Below are 25,667 nucleotides of genomic sequence, written 5' to 3'. Positions count from 1 at the left end.
GTGTGTCTATGGTAAAAGGAAATGAAGATGTTTATCACTTGCTTCATTACAAACAAGAAGAAAGTCAATTATCGTTACAGGTCACCATCTGTTTAAAGAATCCCCAAACTTCCTTTTATGAAAGTTGACTTAATTATCATAAAATATTTAGTAATATCTCCTCTGTCCAGAAACTTGCAAGAAAGAAGGATCCAAACTTTCCATATAACATATAAATTACTAACCATATACACTAAATGCTAAACACTTATTTGGTCCTTCACAGGTATCACCTTCAGAAATCCACTCTAAGAAGAAGGCAGTACTATGCTTACTTTCTATATGAGGAAACTGAGGCTCAGAGACCTTGAGTAATTCTCAAAGGCTGTACAGCTAGTGAGAGGCACAGCAGGGGTTTGAACCCGTGCAGGTGAACATTTATTCTGGTTCTACTTGCTCTGAGGTAGTGAAATAAATTTATCTCTTACTAAGGCACACAGACTAAGGACAGGTAGGAGCTGGGATCAGCACAGCCTAAGTGAAGTGAGTAAGATTCTGCCATGTGGTACCCTCTGCTTCCGGGCAGGCATATGAAAACATCAGGCTTTGTGGTTGTCTTATTTGGGTGTGGGGTAAGGATGGACAGCAGAAAGAAGGGTTTTTAACAAGATCATGGTAAGGCAAAGAAACAATACTTTTCATTTCTGTCTGGTTTTCTACATTGAAAAGAACTTTCACTTATTCTACCTCATTTAATCCTCTCAACAACAATGAGAAGTGATATTATTTCTATTTTACAAATGGGTAAATTAAAGTTATGAGAGTCTAACAAACTTGTACAAGGTCACAAAACAAAACAGTTACAGAATCAAGCCTTGAATCAAGGACTTCTTGCTTCATTTCCACAGGGATTAAAAATGAAAACCAAGGACTATTATATGTAGAACTATTTATAAACAGACACTACTGTCTTCACAAGCTCGGGTGATAAACACCCACAGACGCCCAATATAAGTCATAAACCACTACTGCATGTCTAAGAAATAAAGAACTAAAGTACTAAAGTACTATCTATCTTTCTCTCATATATATGCACGTTCGGCACCCAACATAGATGTGACAACATAGTCCTGAAAGGTCATGGGAAGAAAGCTCTGAGCATGGTGATAGCCGTGATTTGTGTGTTGGTCTATTTTATGTTAGCGGTAGCGGCATTCTGCCATACATTAGCGCGTCAGTTATCATCAACACCCTTAGAACTGTTTACTTGGTTTGTAAGCCTCAAGCGATCCAAAACGCCTCAGTTTATAAGAAGTAGCACAGCAAAGTTCAAACATACTAATGAATGGCTAGGAACGGCCAATGATAATAAATCTCTTTGTTAGACTAAGGTCAAATGCATGAATATTGCTGTAGGAGAAAGACTGCCTTGGAACAGCCCATGCTCTAAATTCTTTGGGGCTTTTTAGCCAATGTACTGAAATCGCTATGAAAATCTAAAGCATGTAAACGCCAAAGGCAATAAATAAAAGACCTGTCCCTTAGAAATTTACTTTAAACAATATAAGCAAACAATACCCATGTGATTTTTTTTATCCCTTTCCTATACATTTGGACTATATGTATAACTTACACTTCTCATCAAAAGTAAAATTCAGGAGTTAGGAATAAAGTCAGTTTAAGTTTCTGACACTAGGAAATCATAGAGCAGCTAGAAAAGTTTGATACAACAGGTTAAATCTAAAAAGACTAATTTCTCCTTAATCAGGAGGCCTCCTTAAATCAAAATCTGAGAATACAGAAATGTACTGTTAGGCAACTTGAAGAATCAAGAAAGAAGAGAGAAAGCTGGTAAAGCTGTTGGCAGGTTACTGTCACAATGTCCTGGGAAATATAAAGAAACATCAGGAAGAGTAAATTCAAGCTTTAAAAATGCACTCCCTCACCTGTGAAGTGGGGGGAGCTAAGAATAAAAAGAGAGGATGGAAACTACATTTTTGGTGGAGAGTACGCTGTAATGTACACAGAAGTAGAAATAAAATGTTGCACACATGAAACTTATATAATGTTATAAACCAATGTTACTTCAATGAAAACTAAATTTAAAAAAGAGGGGATGGAGAGGGAGAGAGACCCTGGAAAGAAGAGTTGGTGTCCCATAAGTCATAAATTTGGATAGGAACTCAAATATGTAGTTGGAGGACAAGCAAAGAGGTAAGAGAACCATTTCAAGTGCATATTACTGACAAGAAAGCAAAAATAATTTATAAGCTTCTTACTGAAATTGCTAGCTACTAAGGGACATTAACTGGAAACCCGCAGTACACTTACAGAAGCTTAAGAATTACTTGAGAACTTTCAACTCTCGAGCAAGCACAAAGGTAAACACAGCTACGCTCTGGAGTCAAAGCTGATCCACGTCACCCATCGCTACGAGCCATTCACCTCTTAACCATGGGCTTATTTGAAACTTTTGTTGCTGGTTGCCATATTTAAGCTTAGTTTTTAAATGTTTTATATAGATTATTACCCCAACATCCCCCGAGTGTTGAAAGTGGTAACAAGAAGAGATGAAGAATTATGAAGGAAGCAAAAGCTGAAATAATTTTAAACAAAATTGAAAGTAGTGAGATGTATACATGAATGCAGGATGAACCATTTGATTACAGTAATGATTATGAATTTTAAAAGAAGACAAGGGGGGAGAGGCAAGGTAGGGGTGGGCGAATAAGAGGTACAAACTACCATGTATAAATAATCCACAAGGATATACTGTACAGCACAGGGAAATTCAGCCATTATTTTTTAATAACTTTAAATGGAGTATAACCTATAAAAATACTGAATCATTATGTGGTACACATAAAACTAATATAATATTGTAAATCAACTATACTTCAATAAAAAAGAAGACAACGTACATTTCAAAAATTCTGCCCCTGGGTTATAGGTAAAGTAATTGACAAAACAGAACAGTTGCATAGGAACATGATCAGTCATCAGTACTGAACGCCTCTCAACATAATGCTAATCCATGAAAAAGCAAAGCATTTGAAAATGAAAAGGTCATATGAGGTCAAAGTAGTTGATAATAAAACTTCGGTTACAACCCTTGGATTGGTCTACAGTTTCATGACTCCTTGAATCTGCCCAGTATTCCAAAGGCAAAGGAGTGCCTGGAACATCTTGAGAGATCAGCAGGGATAAACTGCCTCAAGAGATCTTCAGTGTGCCCAAGTGAACATTTACTAGCAAGTAAGAAAGGGATATACTTAGTTTAAAGCTTTGAGGAACCAAATAATACTCTTTAGGTGGACGTGCATCCGGAGCCCGAAAGTTCTGCCCGTTTTCATTTGGGGTCAAATGGGTTTATGAACAGTCTTCTGGGCCCCAACTCATTCATTGTAGAGTGAGTACAGGGTTTATAATGTTCACCCAAGTTTTGGTCCCTTTAACTCTATGTTTCCACTAAGATCTTATGCTTCTTTATTGTAAACCCCAGGACTGTCCAGAAACAATAACCACCACAGTTGAGAAGGGACTGTTGTAGAAGTTTTCTTCTAACTAATTTTGATCTTTATAAAGATTATTTTAACTATAAGATAATTTTTTTAAGTATTAGTTAAAAAGAGTTTATCTGATCTATCCAATCAGGGTGATAGGAAATTTTAGAGCACTAACAAAATAATCTAAAAATTATTAAATAACTCAAAATTATTATTTAGTTATTAAATAGTTTAAAATTTTGCTCTTGACAAAAACTCATTAAATAAATGGATACTTGCTCAAGTGCATCTGCACACAGGGATTAATTGTTCTCTATACCAATCAATTTATTTATTCCGATCAAACTGAATCAAATTATTTATTCCACTTTTTCTTCCAGTATGTAAGAAATACTAGAATTCGTAAATTTCTTTTACGTTTCAGTCAGAATCTATTTGAAAGGGTTCTTGTTTTAGGTCAATTATAAACAGGTCCTTGAGAACACTGTCTTCTAAAATATCTATTTCACATTGAAGGGGACAAACAAAGTTTTCAAAGTTTCTGTCACAGGTAAATTGAAAGATACATACAACTTTTAGAGTTGCTATTTAAATCATGTAGATTTTAGTCAGTTAACTAAAACAGCTGTAAGCTGCTTAGAGCTTTGTTAACAAATAGGTAATTTTACAAACATTTATTAGCACACTATGCCTCAGACTGAGTTGGATGATGAGAAGCAAGGGTGAGGAAGATGCAGGCTTTGCTTTCGAGGAGCTCAACTTCTATGAACCAGTTCTAGGAAAAACAAAGTGGTTCAACTTCAAGCAGGAGGGACAGAAATCACCAGCTAATCAAGTGCTTTCTACTGACTGGGGGGAAAAAGGCAAAGAAGAATGTTATGCAAAGGTAATGACCAGAGTAACAGAACCCTAAGGTTTATATTTGTTTTTTTCTCCTATCTTAGGTGAGTGGGTTCCCATAGTAGTAGAGGGAAAGCGGGTAAAATAGATATGACTACCACTGCTCCCCTTCTCTGGTTTTTCCTCTGAGAGGTCATAGCGCTGTGGGGAAGGTGAAGTTGCAACATTAATGATGAGGTTCCAGTGTGGGAGAGGCCTTTTTACTTCAACCTCAAGAAAGTGTAACTATCATACATCCTTCTCTGGCAGCCATACCAAGTGATTGAGCATTTTGTTCACTTTTGGTCATTTTTCGTAGGAGGTACAAGATTTTTTGAACTTGTCTCACTTTTTATGTTAAACAAGCATTTGCATATTCTCACCTCCACCACCCTGTGCAGACCCTCCCTACCTCTCACCTAGACTGCTCTGATAGCTTCAGGCAGGAAGCCCCCTCTTCTCTCTCAAGACTCTAGCCCATTCCTCACAGCACTGCCTGATAAATCTTATTTTCCTTCCTGCTCAAATATCTTCAATGGTTCTCTATGTATGACTGTACAGAGCCCTACAATGTTCACTTCCTACTAAGTCCAACAGCAAATGGACCCACTTAAGTATCACTTATAACTGAGAGCCACAAAGCAGAGTTATTCCTTATAAAAGACTTCATAAGTGAAGTTGAAACCATATCCTCATCCAACTGAAGTATAAGTTCTAAAGAAGGACCCACCATTCTCATAAATGAAATGATTTTAACTCAACATCTTCTACTGGAAAAAAAAAAAAGATCATAAAGCTCAATGTTCGGGTGGCCGGGGCAACAGTGGAATAAACTAGATGAATAGAAGATGTACAAACAAATGAGAAGAATGCTCACTTTAAACACTCTGAGACCTGGGTCAGAAGTACCTCTCTAAAAGCGCATACCACTGCATTCAGGTTTAGAAGCTCTGGGTCAATACAAACTGTATAAGGGCTCTGTACAGCATTGCCTGATAAATCTTACATTTTCCTTCCTGCTCAAAAACCTTCGATGGTTCTCTATGTATAGTTGTAAAGAGCTGTATATTGTTCACTTCCTAGTAAGCCCCTAAGCCTTCCCTTCTGCCGCCTCTGACTCTTCAGGATACAGTTGGAGACTTATCAAATTTCTCATTTAGGCACCTGGTGTCATGTGCACATCCTTCATGCAATCATCCAATGTGATTTATTACACCTACAAACCCTGAAAACTGCCCAGGTAGGAGAATTTTGGGTCAGAACCCAATAAGATAAATGAGGAAGTTTTAAAAATTACCTTGAAAGAGAGTAAAAAAATTTTCAGAACTGGATAGACTTGTATGAGAGAGGAGAACTTGAGGGAGGTGGTGAGAAAGGGACAAAAATGACTGTCACAGACAACATCATGTAAAACAAGGAAGGATACATAAAGTAGGACCGAATTCTATACAGAAAAGAATCATCAAGGCTGAGATTACGCCTGTTAGGACAGGAAAACAAGACAAAACACTGGCATGTTGAAAGTCATACACAAAGAATTATTAAGGAGACGATGCAGCTTTCAAGGCATGCAGTGAGAGTCTGAGGTCCTAGGAATAGAATCTGAAAATGGAATAAGAAGGATACACCATGAAAAGTAACACCTAGAAAGGTAAATATTTAGAAGATAGATATTATAATGAGGGAGACTGAACAACGGCTTCGCCTCTTATTTTGAATTATGGATATTAAAAAATGGTTATAACATTGTATTCAGCATGATATATTTGTAGTACAGCCTCTAATATGCACGCCATTAGGCAACGTAAATGGCATGGATATTGGAAGCAGACACATCTGCACCTGATAGGAATCAAGGACAAGAATGACATGATCAACATTCCAATAAGAATGCTGGCTGGTAAAGTGATTGATGGTACTCATGAAAAGTTAAAAAAAAAAAAAAAAAGGGACTTCCCTGGTGGCACAGTGGATAAGACTCTGCGCTCCCAATGCAGGGGGCCTGGGTTCGATCCCTGGTCAGGGAACTAGATCCCAAATGCATGCAGCAACTAAGTAGCCTGCCTGCTGCCACGAAGACCCGGCACAACCAAATAAATATTTTTTTTTAAAAACCAAAACCCTCTAAACTTTGTATATGTTCTCTGAATTATCATGTGGGATTTCAGAATCTCTTTTAGGTATGATGCAATTCTGATTTGGGCCACTTTTTGGATTATTCTCTCCAGGAAAGTGGGAGTGGTAATGAGCATGAGATCTACCTAGGACACCCAGCTTGGCTACAATCTGCCTGGTACCAGCCCTTATCTAAGCCCCAAGCAAGCACACCATTGTCGTTAGAACTGTTTTACCTAGAAGTGCAAGATTTAGTGCAGTATTACTCAAAGTGTGTTCCCTTGCAAACTACTTGTTACTGGTCTGTGAGGATGTTAATACAGAAATTGAAACTTGTATATACTGCAATAAATTTAGCTCTGTTGAATTTAATTAACAGACAATAGAAAAATGAAGCATGCAATTTGTAGGTATTTTTAAATTAATTTTCCTAGTAATTCATTTTTATTGTAGTTTAGAAAGTATCAGTGCACAACTTATTGGGGGAAAAAACTTTGACCAGTGCTGATTTGGAGTGCTTATAGGAATGGAGGTAGAAAGGCCTGGACCTATTTAGGTCTAGGGGCACAGGAACAAAAACCAGCCCTGTGATTCAGACATGACTGACCTCAGCTCACAGGAGACTCAACTGGAGTCAATAGAGAAAAATGTATGTATAGTTTACTCAAGAATGAATATTTTTGCTCGAGAGTCAGGGGTTAGCTGTTTGTCAAAAATTCAGTACTTTGTAAACTGGGCCACAATTTCTTTTCACTCATTTGGGCATGAACACTGAGTGACCTACTAAAAATTACTTAACCTCTCAGAGCCTCAGATTTCTCACCTGGGAAGTACAGATAATGCTACATTCTTTAGAGGAGTGCTGTGATGATTAAAGATAGGTGAAAGTGGGGCTTCCCTGGTGGCGCACTGGTTGAGAGTCCGCCTGCCAATGCAGGGGACACGGGTTCGTGCCCTGGTCCGGGAGGATCCCACATGCCGCGGAGCGGATGGGCCCGTGAGCCATGGCCGCTGAACCTGCGCGTCCGGAGCCTGTGCTCCGCAACGGGAGAGGCCACAGCAGTGAGAGGCCCGCGTACCGCAAAAAAAAAAAAAAAAAAAAAAAAAAAAAGATAGGTGAAAGTAAGCGTGCTAGAGGTAAAAAAGCTCAATAAATATTAGTTTTCTGTTGACTTCTACAAGTTAACCGATGCATGCTATCATGGTATACCAACGTTTTTTGAGGGGTTCCATTGTTACTGATTGCTGGCTTTGTTGTATTTTTCTTTTCTTCTTCTTTGCTATTATAAATCAAAGGTTGGAAACCATACAATTCACAACCCATTCCAATCTGCCCTCCATATCTACTTCCACATTAAATATTTCTAAACTGCAGTTATCAAGGTCAATAAATCTGATGGCTGGATTTCAGTTCTTCTCCTAACAGCATCTAATATGGTTGACCTTACTTCTTCCTCCCTCAGTAAACTTGGCCTCAGTGACACTATACTCACTGCTTCACTGCTAATTCTGAGTTTCCTAGGGAGAGCCTCCTTCACCCAAGCATTCGAGTCTCAAGGCTCAGCTGTACTCTGGTAGATTAGGTTGTCCTATTATTGTTCTCAATTGTTACTGTTCTCAATTGTTATTGTTATTGAGAATTATGGTTCTCAATTGTTCTCAATGGCTTCCCTTTCACTTTGAGCTTGAGGATGTCACTTGATTTGGTAAATGGAATGTTAGAGGACATGACACAAGCAGAAGCTTTAAAAGGTTCCTCCCTCAAACTCATTTGAGAAAGAATTTTGGGGCTTCCCTAACGGTGCAGTGATTAAGGATCTGCCTGCTAATGCGGGGGACACGGTTTGATCCCTGGTCCGGGAAGATCCCACATGCTGTGGAGCAACTAAGCCTGTGCGCCATAACTACTGAGCCTACACTCTAGAACCCACGAGCCACAGCTTCTGAAGCCCGCGTGCCTAGAGCCCAAGCTCCGCAACAAGAGAAGCCACTGCAATGAGAAGCCCGCGCACCACAACCAAGAATAGCTCCCACTCACTGCAACTAGAGAAAGCCCGCGTGCATGCAGCAACGAAGAACCAATGCAGTCATTAATTAATTAATTAGTTTGCTTGTTTATTAAAACAAACAAAAACAATATGCCCTTGGTAGCTGCCAGTCCAAGAAGAATGAAGAAACGTTGGGAGCAGGCCGGAAGCCAAGCCCACCCAGGCCAGCACAGCCCAGCACAGCTGCAACCCACAGGAAGACACAGGAGTGAAATAATAAATGTCTTCAGTGGTAAGAATCACTGTGATTTTAAGGATGCTTATTTCACAGCGAAAAACTGACGAACGGACATTGGTTCAAGATGGCAGAGTAGAAGGACACGCTCTCACTCCCTCTTTCGAGAACACCGGAATGACAACTAACTGCTGAAAAATCATCAACAGGAAGACACTGGAACTCACCAAAAAAGATACCCCCCATGCAAAGACAAAGGACAAGCTGCAGTGAGATGGTAGGAGGGGCGCTATCACAATAAAATCAAATCCCGTAACTGCTGGGTGGGTGACTCACAAACTGGAGAACACTTATACCACAGAAGTCCACCCACTGGAGTGAAGGTTCTGAGCCCCACGTCAGGCTTCCCAACCTGGGGGTCCGGCAATGGGAGGAGGAATTCCTAGAGAATCAGACGTTGAAGGCTAGCGGGATTTGATTGCAGGACTTCAGCAGGACTCGGGGAAACAGAGACTCCACTCTTGGAGGGCACACACAAGGTAGTGTGCACGTCAGGATGCAGGAGAAGGAGCAGTGACCCCATAGGAGACTGAACCAGACCTACCTGCTAGTGTTGGAGGGTCATCGGCAGAGGTGGGGGGTGGCTGTGGCTCACCAAGGGACAAGGACACTGGCAACAGAAGTTCTGGGAAGTACTCCTTGGCTTGAGCCCCCCAGAGTCTGCCATTAGCCCTACCAAAGAGCCCGGGTAGGCTCCAGTGTTGGGTCACCTCAGGCCAAACAACCAACAGGGAGGGAACCCAGCCCCACCCATCAGCAGACAATCGGATTAAAGTTTTACTGAGCTCTGCCCACCTGAGCAACAGCCAGCTCTACCCACCATCAGTCCCTCCCAGCAGGAAACTTCCACAAGCCTCTTAGATAGCCTCATCCACCAGAGGGCAGACAGCAGAAGCAAGAAGAACTACAATCCTGCAGCCTGTGGAACAAAAAACACATTCACAGAAAGACAGACAAGATGAAAAGGCAGAGGGCTATGTACCAGATGAAGGAACAAGGTAAAACCCCAGAAAAACAACTAAATGAAGTGGAGATAGGCAACCTTCCAGAAAAAGATTTCAGAATAATGAGAGTGAAGATGATCCAGGACCTCGGAAAAAGAATGGAGGCAAAGATCAAGAAGATGCAAGAAATGTTTAACAAAGATCTAGAAGAATTAAAGAACAAACAAACAGAGATGAACAATACAATAACTGAAATGAAAACTACACGAGAAGGAATCAATAGCAGAATAACTGAGGCAGAAGAACGGATAAGTGACCTGGAAGACAGAATGATGGAATTCACTGCTGCAGAACAGGATAAAGAAAAAAGAATGAAAAGAAATGAAGACAGCCTATGAGACCTCTGGGACAACATTAAACACAACAACATTCGCATCATAGGGGTCCCAGAAGGAGAAGAGAGAGAGAGAGAGGACCTGTGAAAATATCTGAAGAGATTATAGTTGAAAACTTTCCTAACATGGGAAAGGAAAGGGCCACCCAAGTCCAGGAAGTGCAGAGAGTCCAATACAGGATAAACCCAAGGAGAAACACGCCAAGACTCAGAGTAATCAAATTGGCAAAAATTAAAGACAAAGAAAAATTACTGAAGGCAGCAAGGGAAAAACGACAAATAACAAACACAGGAACTCCCATAAGGTTAACAGCTAATTTCTCAGCAGAAATTCTACAAGCCAGAAGGGAGTGGCATGACATACTTAAAGTGATGAAAGGGAAGAACCTACAACCAAGATTACTCTACCCGGCAAGGATCTCATTCAGATTTGATGGAGAAATCAAAAGCTTTACAGACAAGCAACAGCTAAGAGAATTCAGCACCACCAAACCAGCTGTACAACAAATGCTAAAGGAACTTCTCTAAGTGGGAAACACAAGAGAAGAAAAGGACCTACAAAAACAAACCCAAACAATTAAGAAAACAGTCATAGGAACATACATATCAATAATTACCTTAACGTGAATGGATTAAATGCTCCAACCAAAAGACACAGACTTGCTGAATGGATACAAAAACAAGACCCATATATATGCTGTCTACAAGAGACCCACTTCAGACCTAGGGACACATACAGACTGAAAGTGAGGGGATGAAAAAAATATTCCATGCAAATGGAAATCAAAAGAAAGCTGGAGTAGCAATACTCATATCAGATGAAATACACTTTAAAATAAAGAATGTTACCAAAAAAAAGGAAGGACACTATGTAATGATCAACAGATCAATCCAAGAAGAAAATATAACAATTATAAATATATATGCACCCAACATAGGAGCACCTCGATACAGAAGGAAACTGCTAACAGCTATAAAAGAGGAAATTGACAGTAACAATAATAGTGGGGGATTTTAACACCTCACTTACACCAAATGAAACGTCATCCAAACAGAAAATCAATAAGGAAACACAAGCTTTAAATGACACAATAGACCAGATAGATTTAATTGATATTTATAAGACATTCCATCCAAAAACAGCAGATTACACTTTCTTCTCAAGTGCGCACAGAACATTCTCCAGGATAGATCACATCCTAGGTCACAAATCAAGCCTCAGTAAATTTAAGAAAATTGAAATCATATCAAGCATCTTTTCTGAGCACAACGCTATGAGATTAGAAACCAATTATAGGGAAAAAAACACAAACACAGGGAGGATAAACAATACATTACTAAATAACCAAGAGAGCACTGAAGAAATCAAAGAGGAAATCAAAAAATACCTAGAGACAAATGACAACGAAAACACGACGAGCCAAAACCTATGGGATGCAGCAAAAGCAGTTCTAAGAGGGAAGTTTATAGCTATACAAGCCTACCTCAAGAAACAAGAAAAATCTCAAATAAACAATCTAACGTTACACCTAAAGTAACTAGAGAATGAAGAACAAAAAAACCCCAAAGTTAGCAGAAGGAAGGAAATCATAAAGATCAGAGCAGAAATAAATGAAATAAAAACAAAGAAAACAATAGCAAAGATCAATAAAACTAAAAGCTGGCTCTTTGAGAAGATAAACAAAATTGATAAACCATTAGCCACACTCATCAAGAAAGAGGGGGAGAGGACTCAAATCAATAAAATCAGAAATGAAAAAGGAGAAGTTACAACAGACACAGCAGAAATACAAAGCATCCTAAGAGACTACTACAAGCAACTCTATGCCAATAAAATGGACAAGCTGGAAGAAATGGAAAAATTCTTGGAAAGGTATCTTTCCAAGACTGAACCAGGAAGAAATAGAAAATATGAACAGACCTATCACAAGTAATGAAATTGAAACTGTGATTTAAAATCTTCCAACAAACAAAAGTCCAGGACCAGATGGCTTCACAGGTGAATTCTATCAAACATTTAGAGAAGAGCTAACACCCGTCCTTCTCAAACTTTTCCAAAATTTGCAGAGGAAGGGACACTCCCAAACTCATTCTACGAGGCCACCATCACCCTGATACCAAAACCAGACAAAGATACTACAAAAAAAGAAAATTACAAACCAATATCACTGATAAATGTAGATGCAAAAATCCTCAACAAAATACCAGCAAACACAATCCAACAACACATAAAAAGGATCATACACCATGATCAAGTGGGATTTATCCCAGAAATGCAAGGATTCTTCAATATATGCAAAACAATCAATGTGATACACCATATTAACAAACTGAAGAATAAAAACCATATGATCATCTCAACAGATGCAGAAAAAGCTTCTGACAAAATTCAACACCCATTTATGATAAAAACTCTCCAGAAAGTGGTCATAGAGGGAAACTACTTCAATATAATAAAGGCCATATATGACAAACCCACAGCAAACATCATTCTCAATGATGAAAAACTGAAAGCATTTCCTCTAAAATCAGGAACAAGACAAGGATGTCCACTCTCAATGGTGAAACACTGCAAGTATTTCTTCTAAGATCAGGAACAAGACAAGGATGTCCACTCTCACCACTATTATTCAACATAGTTTTGGAAGCAATCAGAAAAGAAAAAGAAATAAAAGAGATACAAATTGGAAAAGAAGAAGTAAAACTGTCACTGTTTTCAGATGACATGATACTATACATAGAGAATCTTAAAGATGCCACCAGAAAACTACTAGAGCTAATCAATGAATTTGGTAAAGTTGCAGGAAACAAAATTAATGCACAGAAATCTCTTGCATTCCTATATACTAATGATCAAACATCTGAAACAGAAATTAAGGAAACACTCCCATTTACCATTGCAACAAAAAGAATGAAATACCTAGGAATAAACCTACCTAGGGAAACAAAAGACCTGTATGCAGAAAACTATAAGATACTGATGAAAGAAATTAAAGATGATACCAACAGATGGAGACATATACCATGTTCTTGGATTGGAAGAATCAATATTGTGAAAATGACTATACTACCCAAAGCAATCTACAGATTCAATGCAATCCCTATCAAATTACCAATGGCATTTTTTTACAGAACTAGAACAAAAAATCTTAAAATTTGTATGGAGACACAACAGACCCCGAATAGCCAAAGCAGTCTTGAGGGAAAAAAACGGAGCTGGAGGAATCAGACTCCCTGACTTCAGACTATACTACAAAGCTACAGTAATCAAGACAATATGGTGCTGTCACAAAAACAGAAATATAGATCAATGGAGCAGGATAGAAAGCCCAGAGATAAAACTATGCACCTATGTTCAACTAATCTATGACAAAGGAGGCAAGGATATACAATGGAGAAAACACAGTCTCTTCAGTAAGTGGTGCTGGGAAAACTGGACAGCTACATGTAAAAGAATGAAATTAGAACACTCCCTAACACCATACACAAAAATAAACTCAAAATGGATTAGAGACCTAAATGTAAGACCAGGCACTATAAAACTCTTAGTGGAAAACATAGGAAGAACACTCTTTGACATAAATCACAGCAAGATCTTTTTAGATCCACCTCCTAGAGTAATGGAACTAAAAACAAAAATAAACAAATGGCACCTAATGAAACTTTAAAAGCTTTTGCACAGCAAAGGAAACCATAAACAAGATGAAAAGACAACCCTCAGAATGGGAGAAAATATTTGCAAATGAATCATCGGACAAAGGATTAATCTCCAAAATATATAAACAGCACATGCAGCTCAATATTAAAAAAACAAACAACCCAATCCAGAAGTAGGCAGAAGACCTAAATAGACATCTCTCCAAAGAAGACATACAGATGGCCAAGAAGCACATGAAAAGCTGCTCAACATCACTAATTATTAGAGGAATGCAAATCAAAACTACAATGAGGTATCACCTCACACCAGTTAGAATGGGCATCATCAGAAAATCTACAAACAACAAATGCTGGAGAGGGTGTGGAGAAAAGGGAAGCCTCTTGCACTGTTGGTGGGAATGTAAATTGATTCAGCCACTATGGAGAACAGTATGGAGGTTCCTTAAAAAACTAAAAATAGAACTACCATGTGACCCAGCAATCCCACTAATGGGCATATACCCAGAGAAAACCATAATTCAAAAAGACACATGCACCCCAATGTTCATTGCAGCACTATTTACAATAGCCAGGTCATGGAAGCAACCTAATTGTCCATCGACAGATGATTGGATAAAGAAGATGTGGTACATATATACAATGGAATATTACTCAGCCATAAAAAGGAAAGAAAATTGGGTCATTTGTAGAGATGTGGATGGATCTAGAGACTGTCATACAGTGTGAAGTAAGTCAGAAGGAGAAAAACAAATATCACATATTCATGCATATATGTGGAACCTAGAAAATGGTACAATGGTACAGAAAATGAACCAGTCTGCAGAGCAGAAACTGAGACACAGATGTAGAGAACAAACGTATGGACACCAAGGGGGGAAAGCGGCAGGGGGGTGGTGGTGTGCTGAATTGGGAGATTGAAAACAAAAACAAAAAAACTGACTAATGTTCTACTTTCTCTACTCTCTCCCCAACCTCTTACCTGAGCTCCAAATCCATATTCTATTGATAGGCCTACTCTCGGAGATCTCTACTTGGATGTGTCAGAAACCTTAAACTTAGTATATCCAGATTGAAACTCGATTCTTTTCCTCTGTCGTCTTTCATCAAAAGGCTACAATATGCACCTAAGTGTACCCCTGCCAACTTGTGAAGCTCCTCTTGGTCCCCTCTCATCTCCGTGGCGTCAACATAAAACTTTCCTTCTAAATATGCCTCCAATACGTCCAACTCTCTCCTGCACCAGCATCACCCTCATCCTAGAACATTTTCTCTCACATAAACTGTCCTTCCTGAATCTACTTTTCAATTTCTCTTACTCGTCTGCTGTTGTTCTTGAACTTACTTTTGTCTCCCTCTAATACATTCAATACTCTGCAGAGGAGAAAATTTTTCTAAAAAGCAAATCAAATCACCTCAATCTCCACTGCCACTCCTGCTTAAACATCCCCTTTAGAACACAGACAAATTTCCCCTGTCTCCAGGCTTAAATCCCACCACGTCTCCTCCTATATGCCAAGCTTCTCCTTCCCACCACAAAGAACTTGCACTGCAGTTAACCATGCCTCAGCACCTTCTTCCAAATCAACTTCAATGGCCTATAAGGAAAATAGGACAAAATATTTGAAATTGGGATAATTTTGGAAAACCTGAACGTATGATCACCCAAACTACAGCTCAAAGGGCACACACAGATTCACACTTAATTACTACAGACCCACACAAAATAGTAAAACATCTCCCTAATATGCTTCAGCCTGCTAATTTTCTCTTCTTCAGAAAACTTTGTAATTTTCCTGATACTTTTTCTGTTTACTGCAAAAAGGTAGTGTTCCCAGGAAACACTGTATGAGCTTTGGAGTCATTTTATCTTGGCGTAAGCGCTCAGAGATTGCAACCTTGTTCTATCATACAAGGGCCAAGTTACTAGACCTCTCTGGGCCCTGAATTCCTTAGGTCTAAAGGTAAGAAAGAAGAATTCCCTACCATGCTGAGTTGTTGTGCTGATTAAATGAGACATATGTTTATGAATACACCCAAATTTCCTCCTTGTGTCATTCAGTTAATACATATTTCTTGAGCTACGTATTTCAGGATACACTGGTGAGCTTATATTAGATATATCCCACTTCATAGGAAACTTTAAAAAAAAAAAAAAAAAGGTCTCAGCATGAAAAAGAAAAGCATTCAACTCAGCTTCATGCTCCTTCCTGGGGAATGAGGTCCCAAATGGTTGCCCAGATATTCTGCCCAGAGTTCAAACCCAGCAGCCCATCTTCCTATTTGGGTCCATTATCCTCCTTGAGGGAGACTCTGCTTTTCTGACATTTTAACTCCTGAGACCCACACTTGTCTTGTTATCTCAGCCACTTTGCCCTGGACACACTCTGGCCTCTTTATTTACTGTTGTCCTCACCCTGGGGAGTCAGTGCAGGGACAGTGACCAAAAAAATGGATGTGGCTGCATAAAGATGTGTAAGGAAGAAAGAGGCAAATGGTCCAGTTTCAAATATTAGAAAGTATTTATACAAACATGATTAGCTACTGAGGAGTTTATTCTCTAGTATTTAGCGTCTTAATCTTAACTTCTGGTGGACTCACATAAACTCTATTACTACGCTGTTTCCCAGAGGCAGTTTATAAATATTCCTAACAGCTTAGGTGTTCTTTCCAAAACACTAACACCATGACCACAATAAATGTTAGAACAAACAAACAAACAAACAAAAACCACATTTGACACCACTGCTATTGCATTTATTTTGGGGGCTGAGGTCTTTTGAAAGAAAATAATTGGTTCTTGCTCCTTGACAGGGACCCTGGGATCTGTGCTCTCTGTTTATGTGCACATGTGATGTTTGCAGGAAGAATGACCTCAGAACAACATTTCAGGGCAAAATGCGATTCAGTACTTCTCTACATACAGGCACAGCTCTGAGAGTTAATGGGTTTAGGACCTATTCCCCAAAATGTGTTCTTGGAAACACTAGCCTACAAGTCTGTAGTCAAAAAAGGATGGCTTTCTATTAAAACTAGAGTGAAATAATTTATATGACCAACCTGCAAATATTGTTGACTGAGTCTTCTGGACAATGGTGGTGGCATTTACATCGCAAGATCTTTGGGCGAGGGGTGAGGGCTGTACTCTCACCATCCTCTTTCCTGGTGCCCACGTTCAATTTTCCTGAACTTCGCAAAAGCATGTTATCAAGGAAGTTTGCTGAAAAGAAGAAACAGTAAGAGTTTAAGCATCTTTGGGATAGCCCAGCCACAGTCTTCTGTCCAAAGAATGATGATATTAAACAAAATATTAAGTATTCATAATAGTTAAACGTTTAAACAGAAAACATATTCTGATGTTTTGACACTAAAAATTATACTTTCTATATGATATATATGTCTCATTAGAAATTCTCATAATCCTTTCAGAATAGTTTCTACATTAAGTTATAATAGTTGTATTTGATTGAGTGCAAGCAGTTCAATGACCCACTATTATATAGATTATCTCTACTCTGTGCGGTAATGCTGTGAGTAAATATAACCATTCCCATTTTCAGATGAGAACATTAAGACTCGAAGTTTAAGTGATCTGCACCCTGCTAATAAGTCATGAAGCCAGCATTTACACCCAGATCATCTGGGCCCTAAAACTTTCTACCAGTCTCTTTACTTTAGGGTTCTCTTCACTTTAGGTATACCATGTATTTTTTAAAGAAATCATTAAGCATATTTAATCTGCAACATTCATTAGGAAGATAAAAATTTAATTATCAAGATATACAAGCGAAAGTGACGACCTATTACAGAGCAATGTTTCTACATCTTCAGTGGAAGATACGATAGTAGACATGATGTTTAGAGACAGATTTTTCTGGTTCTAAAGTAGGCTTTGCTGTTTACCAGTTAGTTGACATTGAATAGCTTTACAAATAATCCCACTGTGCTTCATTTTCTTATCATCAAAATGGAGATAATTATAAGCACCTACCTCATGTCAAGAGCTTAGAGTGGGTATGTTACATAGTATTACTTGATAAATGTTAGCTAATGTTATTGGAGAAATCTAATTTTTTACCTTTTAAATAGTAAGACAATGTTGCACAACCTAGGGTGACATATCACTGAGACAGTTTTCATGTTTTCTTCTTTACCACCACTTTTGGAAAGAAAGGATGCTTCAGAAGGAGGCATAGATTAATTGACACCAGGTTTCAGGCATTGTGGTAAGAGCTCTCCTACATGCTATGTCACTGTATAAATTGTCACCCTGAGCAATGTTTGATTTAAAACCTAACAACACATCCAGTTTGCCTACAGTTAAATACAATTTCAACAAAAATATTATCTAAAAGATACTGGGTTAAAAAATTGAAATTCTAGATCAGAAGTACAGTATACACAATAGATATGTACAGTGTACGTTTGTTATTTTTTTTTTTTTAACTACAAATTAGTGCCTCCAACCACTGGTTATATCAAAGAATGAAGAGTTTAGAAAAAGGTCTGTGATGATTTATCCTGACTTTTTCTATGTTATGCTAATTAGTTGAATTTGTAGAAAGTAGTAATTAAAGGAAAAACGAATATGTTAGATCCATTTACCAGAATTTCCCCCAATCATTAATTCTAATATTTCATTAGATTTTTCAAATTTATGTAAGATGTGCACCTAACTTTCTCAAACAGTTCCTTATATTTTAGTCTGCAGAAGACATATCAATTGTAATATATGAAGAGCCTGTTATATTCAGAATCCTGGGCCACCCACAGTGATTCTGATTCCACAGGTCTCAGGTGAGCCAAGGGAAAGGCATTATTCCACAAGACCCCAGGTGACTGAGACAGATGATGTGCAGACTCCACTTTGAGAAAACTAGGACTAGATTAAGTAAATATTTATTTAAGCCAACCACAAAATTAATCCCAATAGGTGTTTATTATTTCTATAAAATCGGTGCTCATCCTTAAGTTAAATTCCAAAATAAAGTGAAGTTAAACACAGTTCATGTTAGTATCTTGTATTTAAAGTCTGCACACGGCTTGCTATCCAGGTGCAGTGGGTATTGGTATGCCTATATATCACCCTGCCATGCTGGTTTCCTTCTTTTTAAATCTGTTTCTCAGTCTTACTAACTTTATGACCTAAATTTCCTCAAAGTAACTCAAAGTGATGAAGGTAAGATATTTAAAACTTATTACATCCTGCTTTCTTCCATATCAGGCCCCGTTCTTTGAAGTTTTTAAAACAAAATAATAAAAATTCATTTATTATGCATATGTCTACTTAGCAAACACATATTGGGTGCCTACCTTGTTCCAGACACAGCCTAGGTAAGTAGGATGAACTAAACATACACAGAATTTACAACCTGGTGAAAAAATTGTTAAATGGAATATTCACACAGAATGGTCTACAGTATAAAAAGAAACATCTTTATACTACTGGAAATAAGATATTTTGTAAAAAACATTTTAATACAGGATTCATGATTTTCTCACATTTTAAATTTATTTAAACAAAATAATGATATAAAATTTAGTTAGAAGGAGATTCTTTGCGATATTGCTTAACAATCCGTGTTTACAACAAGAGGGGGATAAGTCAGGTCTCTTAAAAGAGATTCCTATGTAGTCATTAAAATGTAGATGTGAAAGTATATTTACTGACAAGGAAGACTGTTAAAATGTAATTTTTGTTGAAAAGGGCAGTTTACAGAACATTTTAATTACAAAATCCCACTATATGAACAAGAAAAGGGGCTAAAACAAACAAAGAAACAAAAAACCCAACAATATAGAAGAGGTCCAGAGGAGACACTAGCAATAAAAACTTGGTAATCAGAAGGTAAAAATCATCCTTTCTATAGAGATTGTGAAGATGAAATATTGCTGCATAATCCTTCTAAAATGTTTAACACTTCAACATGCAGTCAGAATACATGATATTTTACCAAAAACTTATTCATAAGAACAAAAAGATAAGTATAGCTAGCTCATAATAGACACCATTTCTATAAACTGAGTTAACAGACAACATACTGAATGAACATATAAGGCTTCCTTCATACAATATGACCCAAACAAGTAAAAGTAGTGAGATGATAAATGATTGCTTTTAATTAGCATTAAATACATGGATAATTAAATGCAAATCTGAGACAGGTGGAGAGTTCTTTATTTGCTTTTGCCAAAATAATCAAGGGAGTAATCCATAAAAGTATGTAATTGCTACTTAGGAGTCAATTAATCTATATGTGTTTAATTCCTTATGAAATGAAAATCATTATCACATGATTCACAACATTTCCAATCACAAGATTAAACTAAAATAATTAAGTGATAATTTGGAGGCTAAAAAGCGAAGACAAGGGAGAAGAGAAGCAGTAGCAATAGAACGAATAAATATGATTAGACTCAACTTAAAAGCCAAAAGCACAGTTAAAAAGAAAGATTATGATATCTAAATTGAGGTATAGTTGCCATACAATATTACTTTCAGGTGTACAACAATGTACCACATCTTCTTTATACATCCCTTGCTGGATACTTTGGTTGTTCTATATTTTGGCCATTGTAAATAATGCTGCAATGAACATAGAGGTGCATATATCTTTTCAAGTTAGTGTTTTTGTTTCCTTGGATAAATACCCAGAATTGGAATTGCTGGATTTCATGGTAGTTCTATTTTTAATTTTTTTAGGGAGCTGCATACTGTTTTCCATAGTGGCTGCACCAATTTACATTCCCATCAACAATGTACAAGGGTTTCCTTTTCTCCACATCCTCACCAGCATTTGTTATCACTTGTCTTTTTGAGAACAGCCATTCTAACAGGTGTGAGGTGATATCTCACTGAGGTTTTGATACATATTTCCCTATTGATTAGTGATGTTAAGCATTTTTTCATGTACCTGTTGGCCATCTGTATGTCTTCTTTGGAAAAATGAATATTATTCAGATCCTCTGCCCATTTTTTGTAAATGGAACTTTGTTTTTTTGCTACTGAGTTGTATGAGTTCTTTATATATTCTGGATATCAACCCCTTATCAGATATACGATTTGTAAGTATCCTCTCCCATTCAGTAGGTTGCCTTTTCATTTTGTTGAGGGTTTCCTTTGCTGTGCAGAAGCTTTTTAGTTTAAGGTAGTCTCACTCGTTTCTTTTTGCTTGGCTTTGCTTTTGGTGTCAAATCCAAAATACCAACACCAAGACCTATGTTAAAGAGCTTACAACCTATGTTTTCTTTGATGAGTTACATGCTTTCAGGTCTTACATTCAAGTCTTTAATACATTTTGAGTTACTTTTTGTGTATGGTGTAAGATAATGGTCCAGTTTCATTCTACTGCATGTAGCTATCCGGTTTTCCCAACACCGTTTATTGAAGAGACTATCATTTTACCATGGTATATTCTTGGCTCCTTTGTCATAGATTAACTGACCATAAGAGTGTGGGTTTATTTCTGGGCTCTCTATTCTGTTCCATTGATCTATGTGTCTGTTTTTCTGCCAATAGCATACTGTTTCGGTGACTATAGCTCTGTAATATAGTTTGCAAGCTGGGAGCATGATGCCTCGAGCTTTGTTCTTCTTTCTCAAGATTGCTTTGGCTACTCAGGGTCTTTTGTGGTTCTATACAGATTTTAGGGCTGTTTGTTCTATTACTGTGAAAAATGCCATTGGAATTTTGATAGGGATTATATTGAATCTGTAGACTATTTTGGGTAATATGGACATTTTAACAATATTAATTCTCCCAGTCTGTGAGCATGGATTAGCTTTACATTTGTTTTTGTCTTCTTCAGTTTGTTGCATCAATGTCTGATAGTTTTTAGTGCACAGGTCTTTCACCTCCTTGGTTAAATTTATTCCTAGGTATTCTATTCTTTTTGATGCAATTGTAAATGGAAATCGTTTTCTTAATTTCTCTTTCTGATAGTTCATTCATTATTAGTGTATAGAAATGCAACATATTTCTCTACGCTGCTTTTATAACCTTCAATTTTACTGAATTCATTTATTAGTTCCAACAGTTTTTGGTGGAGTTTTTAGGGTTTTCTATATATAACATCATGTCATCTGCCAGTAGTGACAGTTTTACTTCTTCCTTTCCAATTCAGATGCCTTTTATTTATTTATTTTTTGCCTAATTATTCTGGCTAGCATTTCCAATACTATGTTGAATAAAAATGGCCAGAGTTGGGCTCCCCTGGTGGCGCAGTGGTTGAGAGGCATGGGTTCATGCCCCAGTCTGGGAAGATCCCACATGCCGCAGAGCAGCTAGGCCCGTGAGCCACGGCCGCTGAGCCTGCGTGTCTGGAGCCTGTGCTCTGCAACAGGAGAGGCCACAACAGGGAGAGGCCCGCATACCGCAAAAAAAAAAAAAAAAGGCCAGAGTGGGCATCCTGGTCTTGGTTCTAATCTTAAAGGAAAAGCTTTCAGCTTTTCACTGTTGAGTATGATGTTAGCTGTGGGCTTGCCATATATATAGCCTTTCCTGTGTTGAAGCATATTCTTTCTATACCTGTTTTGAGAGTTGTTGTTGTTTTTATCATAAATGGATGTTGCATTTTCTCAAATGCTTTTTCTGCATGTATTTAGATAAGATTTTCATCCTTCATTTTGTTCATGTGGTAAATCACATTGATTGATTTGTGGATGTTGTAACACCCTTACATCCCTGGAATAAATCCCATTTGATCACGGTGTATGATCCTTTTAATATATTGTTGAATTTGGTTTGTTAATATTTTGTTGAGGATTTTTAGATATGTTCATCAGGGATATTGGTCTGTAATTTTCTTTTCTTATGGTGTCCTTGTCTGGTTTTGATATCAAGGAAATGCTGGCCTCATAACATGATTCTGGAAGTGTTTCCTCTTCTATTTTTTGGAAGAGTTTGAGAAGGATTGGTATTAATTCTTCTTTGAATGTTTGATAGAATTGACCAGTGAAGCCATCTGGAACTAGACTTTTGTTTGTTGGGAGGTTTTAAATTATTGGTTCAATTTCCTTAAGATCTTCCTAGTACCTAGTCCACATTTGAAATAAAGGGTCAATAAGAAACTGAACTGTTTTATTTACTGTTATAATTATGAAAAGGGATTTATAAAAGGATCACTTTCATATAAAGTCATTCTAAATTTATGCCAAATCTAGCCAGCTTCATATAGGCAAGCTTAGGCATTTTAGATCAAAAACAAGACTGAACACATCAGCTAAGGCATAAAAAAGACAATTACATGTATATAAAATTAATAATCATCTCATAAAAACATGAATTTAGCCTGACTTTCTCATAAATTTATATAAAAGAAGATAATCATTAAAAACAATGGCAAGATTACTAATTATGAGAGAAACATTACATATAATTTAGTACATTATATTTTCTAAATCAGCAAATTAAAAGGAATTTTTTTCCACCAAGGAAAGCTAAATAGTGAATGGTTTCTACTTAGGTTGAAAAGAATTTCAACAAAATTGATTATTTCTTCCCAGTACCTTTCCAGACAGTTAAGGCTTTTTTAATATTTAGTAATAGAATTATAAATAAATCTGACAGAAAAATGTAAGAGGGAAAAAAAACTGAGAAAAGTCAGACTGTCCGGAAATGTCTTAGGAATAAATACTACACCCTCTTTAGTTCAGTCCATTTTCAGTTTCCTTCCTCCCTCCTACCTTCCCCCTCCCCTAACTCCCCACCCCTTTTGCTCCCTAATACCAATCTTTAGCTTAACAGTGTGAATCCAGACACTTCAGATGCTGCCTGGTTAGCTTAGCTAGTTACATTATAGTTAATCCAGGTTAACTATCCAAATTACCATGATAATACAAAGTAGGGCCTGTGGAAGCCAATCTAAAATTGTTTCTCATTTTTCAGAGGATCAGTAGATTTTTTTAGGGAGCAACTGAACCACAAGATCACTTCCAAACATGTTTCTGTGTGTGTGTGTGTGTGTGTGTGTGTGTGTGTGTGTGCGCGCGTGTGTGTTCTTAATGAACTAAATTATATTCCTTATGATTTTCATATATGAGATAGATTTACAAATTTTCAGGCAAATTACTCAAACTTCACAAAATAATATAATGATCAGCATGCAATAGTGTGACTTCCATTCAATTACAGAAGCTAAGCAGATGGTTATCTTCCTTGAATATCTTTTCATGGATATATGTTACAGTTACACACATGTTTTCAGCTATTTTGTATGTCTGTATATAGTTATACACAAGTTTTCTATGGCATCTCTTCTTGTGTAAGTTAGGAAGTAAGGCAGAGTTATAAAGAATTTCTTTAAAGTACTCATCTGGAATCAGTGGACAATTATTAGTTGGCAGCCTGGTATAAACACTATAAAATAACTCATTTTTGATGTATATACTTAACAAATCAATTATTTTTACTATTTCTATATTATTTTATATTATAGTGTACCCTTCCATATGATTTTTACAGAAAAATGAAACAAGATTTTTATAGAAAAATCAGAAAACACAGGACAACAGTAAATTGCAAAAAAAAATGCAACACTACAACTCTGCAAGAAATAAATTTTAGCTTCCATATGCATCCACTATATCCTAAAGTACATTTTAGTTAATGTACTAGTTTTGATTATTTTTTTCTCGGTAACATTCTTATTTCAAAAATAGAATAAAACATTTTAAGTTTTTGGTATAAAATATTGTTGTATGATATATGTCATAGTGAAGAGGATATCAGAATCTACTGTCACATTAAAACACATGGAGAACGATCTTTATGAACAGCAATAATTCAAGGAAATTAAACCTCAAATACACTATGTATTAATACTAAGAAATGGATGTGAGTCTTCAAAATTCATTTAAAGATGACATGTAATTATTTTGTGCCACAGGATCTGCTAGTAATCTATTTTCCTTTCTTCATTTTATTTTTAGCTCTCTAAATATCTCAAGAATTAACAAAATTCTGAGTGTCTTCTCTGTTCTACCTCATCTTCACAAGAGGGCAGGCCGGACCAAGAAGAGAAATTGAAATTCATGTCACACAAGTCTGTACTTCAAGTATCTTGGGTAAAAAGATTAGTGGAAGAAAATTTGAAAGTACTACTGAACTGTCCAGCAATGCTTTGGGACTGATCCAGTCTAACACTATCCATGTTGCTATGATAATAAATAATGTGAATCAATGCTCATTTCCTTTCTCAACCAAAACTGGTTTAAAGAGTACACTGGTTAAAAACCAAAACCTATAACACACAGGAATAAAACTTGAATCAGAGCTTGAAAACAATATTAATTTTCAAGCTAACTTTCAGTGATCCTGAATGGTGGGTTTAAATAGATAACTAACTTTTATTTTCATCACTTAAGCCTTGAATCATTTAACTCAATAATTTAATTTACTGTCTAATAAGCATACTCAATTCAAAAGTCCTGACCTCAATTTTCATTGCCTAACCCTCTTTCATTATACTAAGACATTTTCAAACAATTTTTCTATGTTGTTTGCAACAAGAACTTAGAAAAAAATATAAACAACATGAAACGCAATCATTAATAAAAAGCTGAAATACGGGCCTAAACTCTTTTGAAAACAAAATATAAATACAACGTAGATTCAAAAATACCAAAGCAAAATCACATGCATTACAAAGAAAGAGTAGACTTTCAATTATTAATAGTGAAGTGAACTGCACAGGAGTTTCTTTCTCCTTCGAGTCTCAGAAGTCAGAGGAGAGAGGGACAAGGGAGGCTGTAGGTGGTAAGTTCTGGGGCTACCATGCTATAGAGGGGGATGAAATGCCAGGTGAGAAACCAACACCAGGTGTGGTCACCAAGCAGTAGACTCAGACTTGACCAGGATATAACGTAAAACGGACAAAACAGTTCAAACCCCAGCTTAGCTACTGCCATGCTCTG

General features: G+C 37.1%; 1 protein-coding gene across 3 annotated transcripts in view; it reads right to left on the bottom strand.

Moving 5' to 3' along the window:
* BMPR1B (bone morphogenetic protein receptor type 1B) overlaps positions 1–25,667 on the bottom strand; it is a 424,915-nt gene that overhangs the window by 45,160 nt on the left and 354,088 nt on the right. For 2 of the 3 annotated variants that reach the window (XM_060147586.1, XM_060147587.1), the window contains one exon: positions 16,815–16,974. In XM_060147586.1, the coding sequence (XP_060003569.1) occupies positions 16,815–16,974 (160 nt within the window). Of the gene's footprint in view, positions 1–16,814; positions 16,975–25,667 lie in introns of those variants that run through there. The other variant, XM_060147588.1, reaches the window with a different exon arrangement.

The sequence above is a fragment of the Lagenorhynchus albirostris genome, chromosome 4 (assembly GCF_949774975.1).
Source record: "Lagenorhynchus albirostris chromosome 4, mLagAlb1.1, whole genome shotgun sequence".
Classification (NCBI taxonomy): domain Eukaryota; kingdom Metazoa; phylum Chordata; class Mammalia; order Artiodactyla; family Delphinidae; genus Lagenorhynchus; species Lagenorhynchus albirostris.
This window is presented reverse-complemented; position numbering and strand designations above follow the sequence as displayed.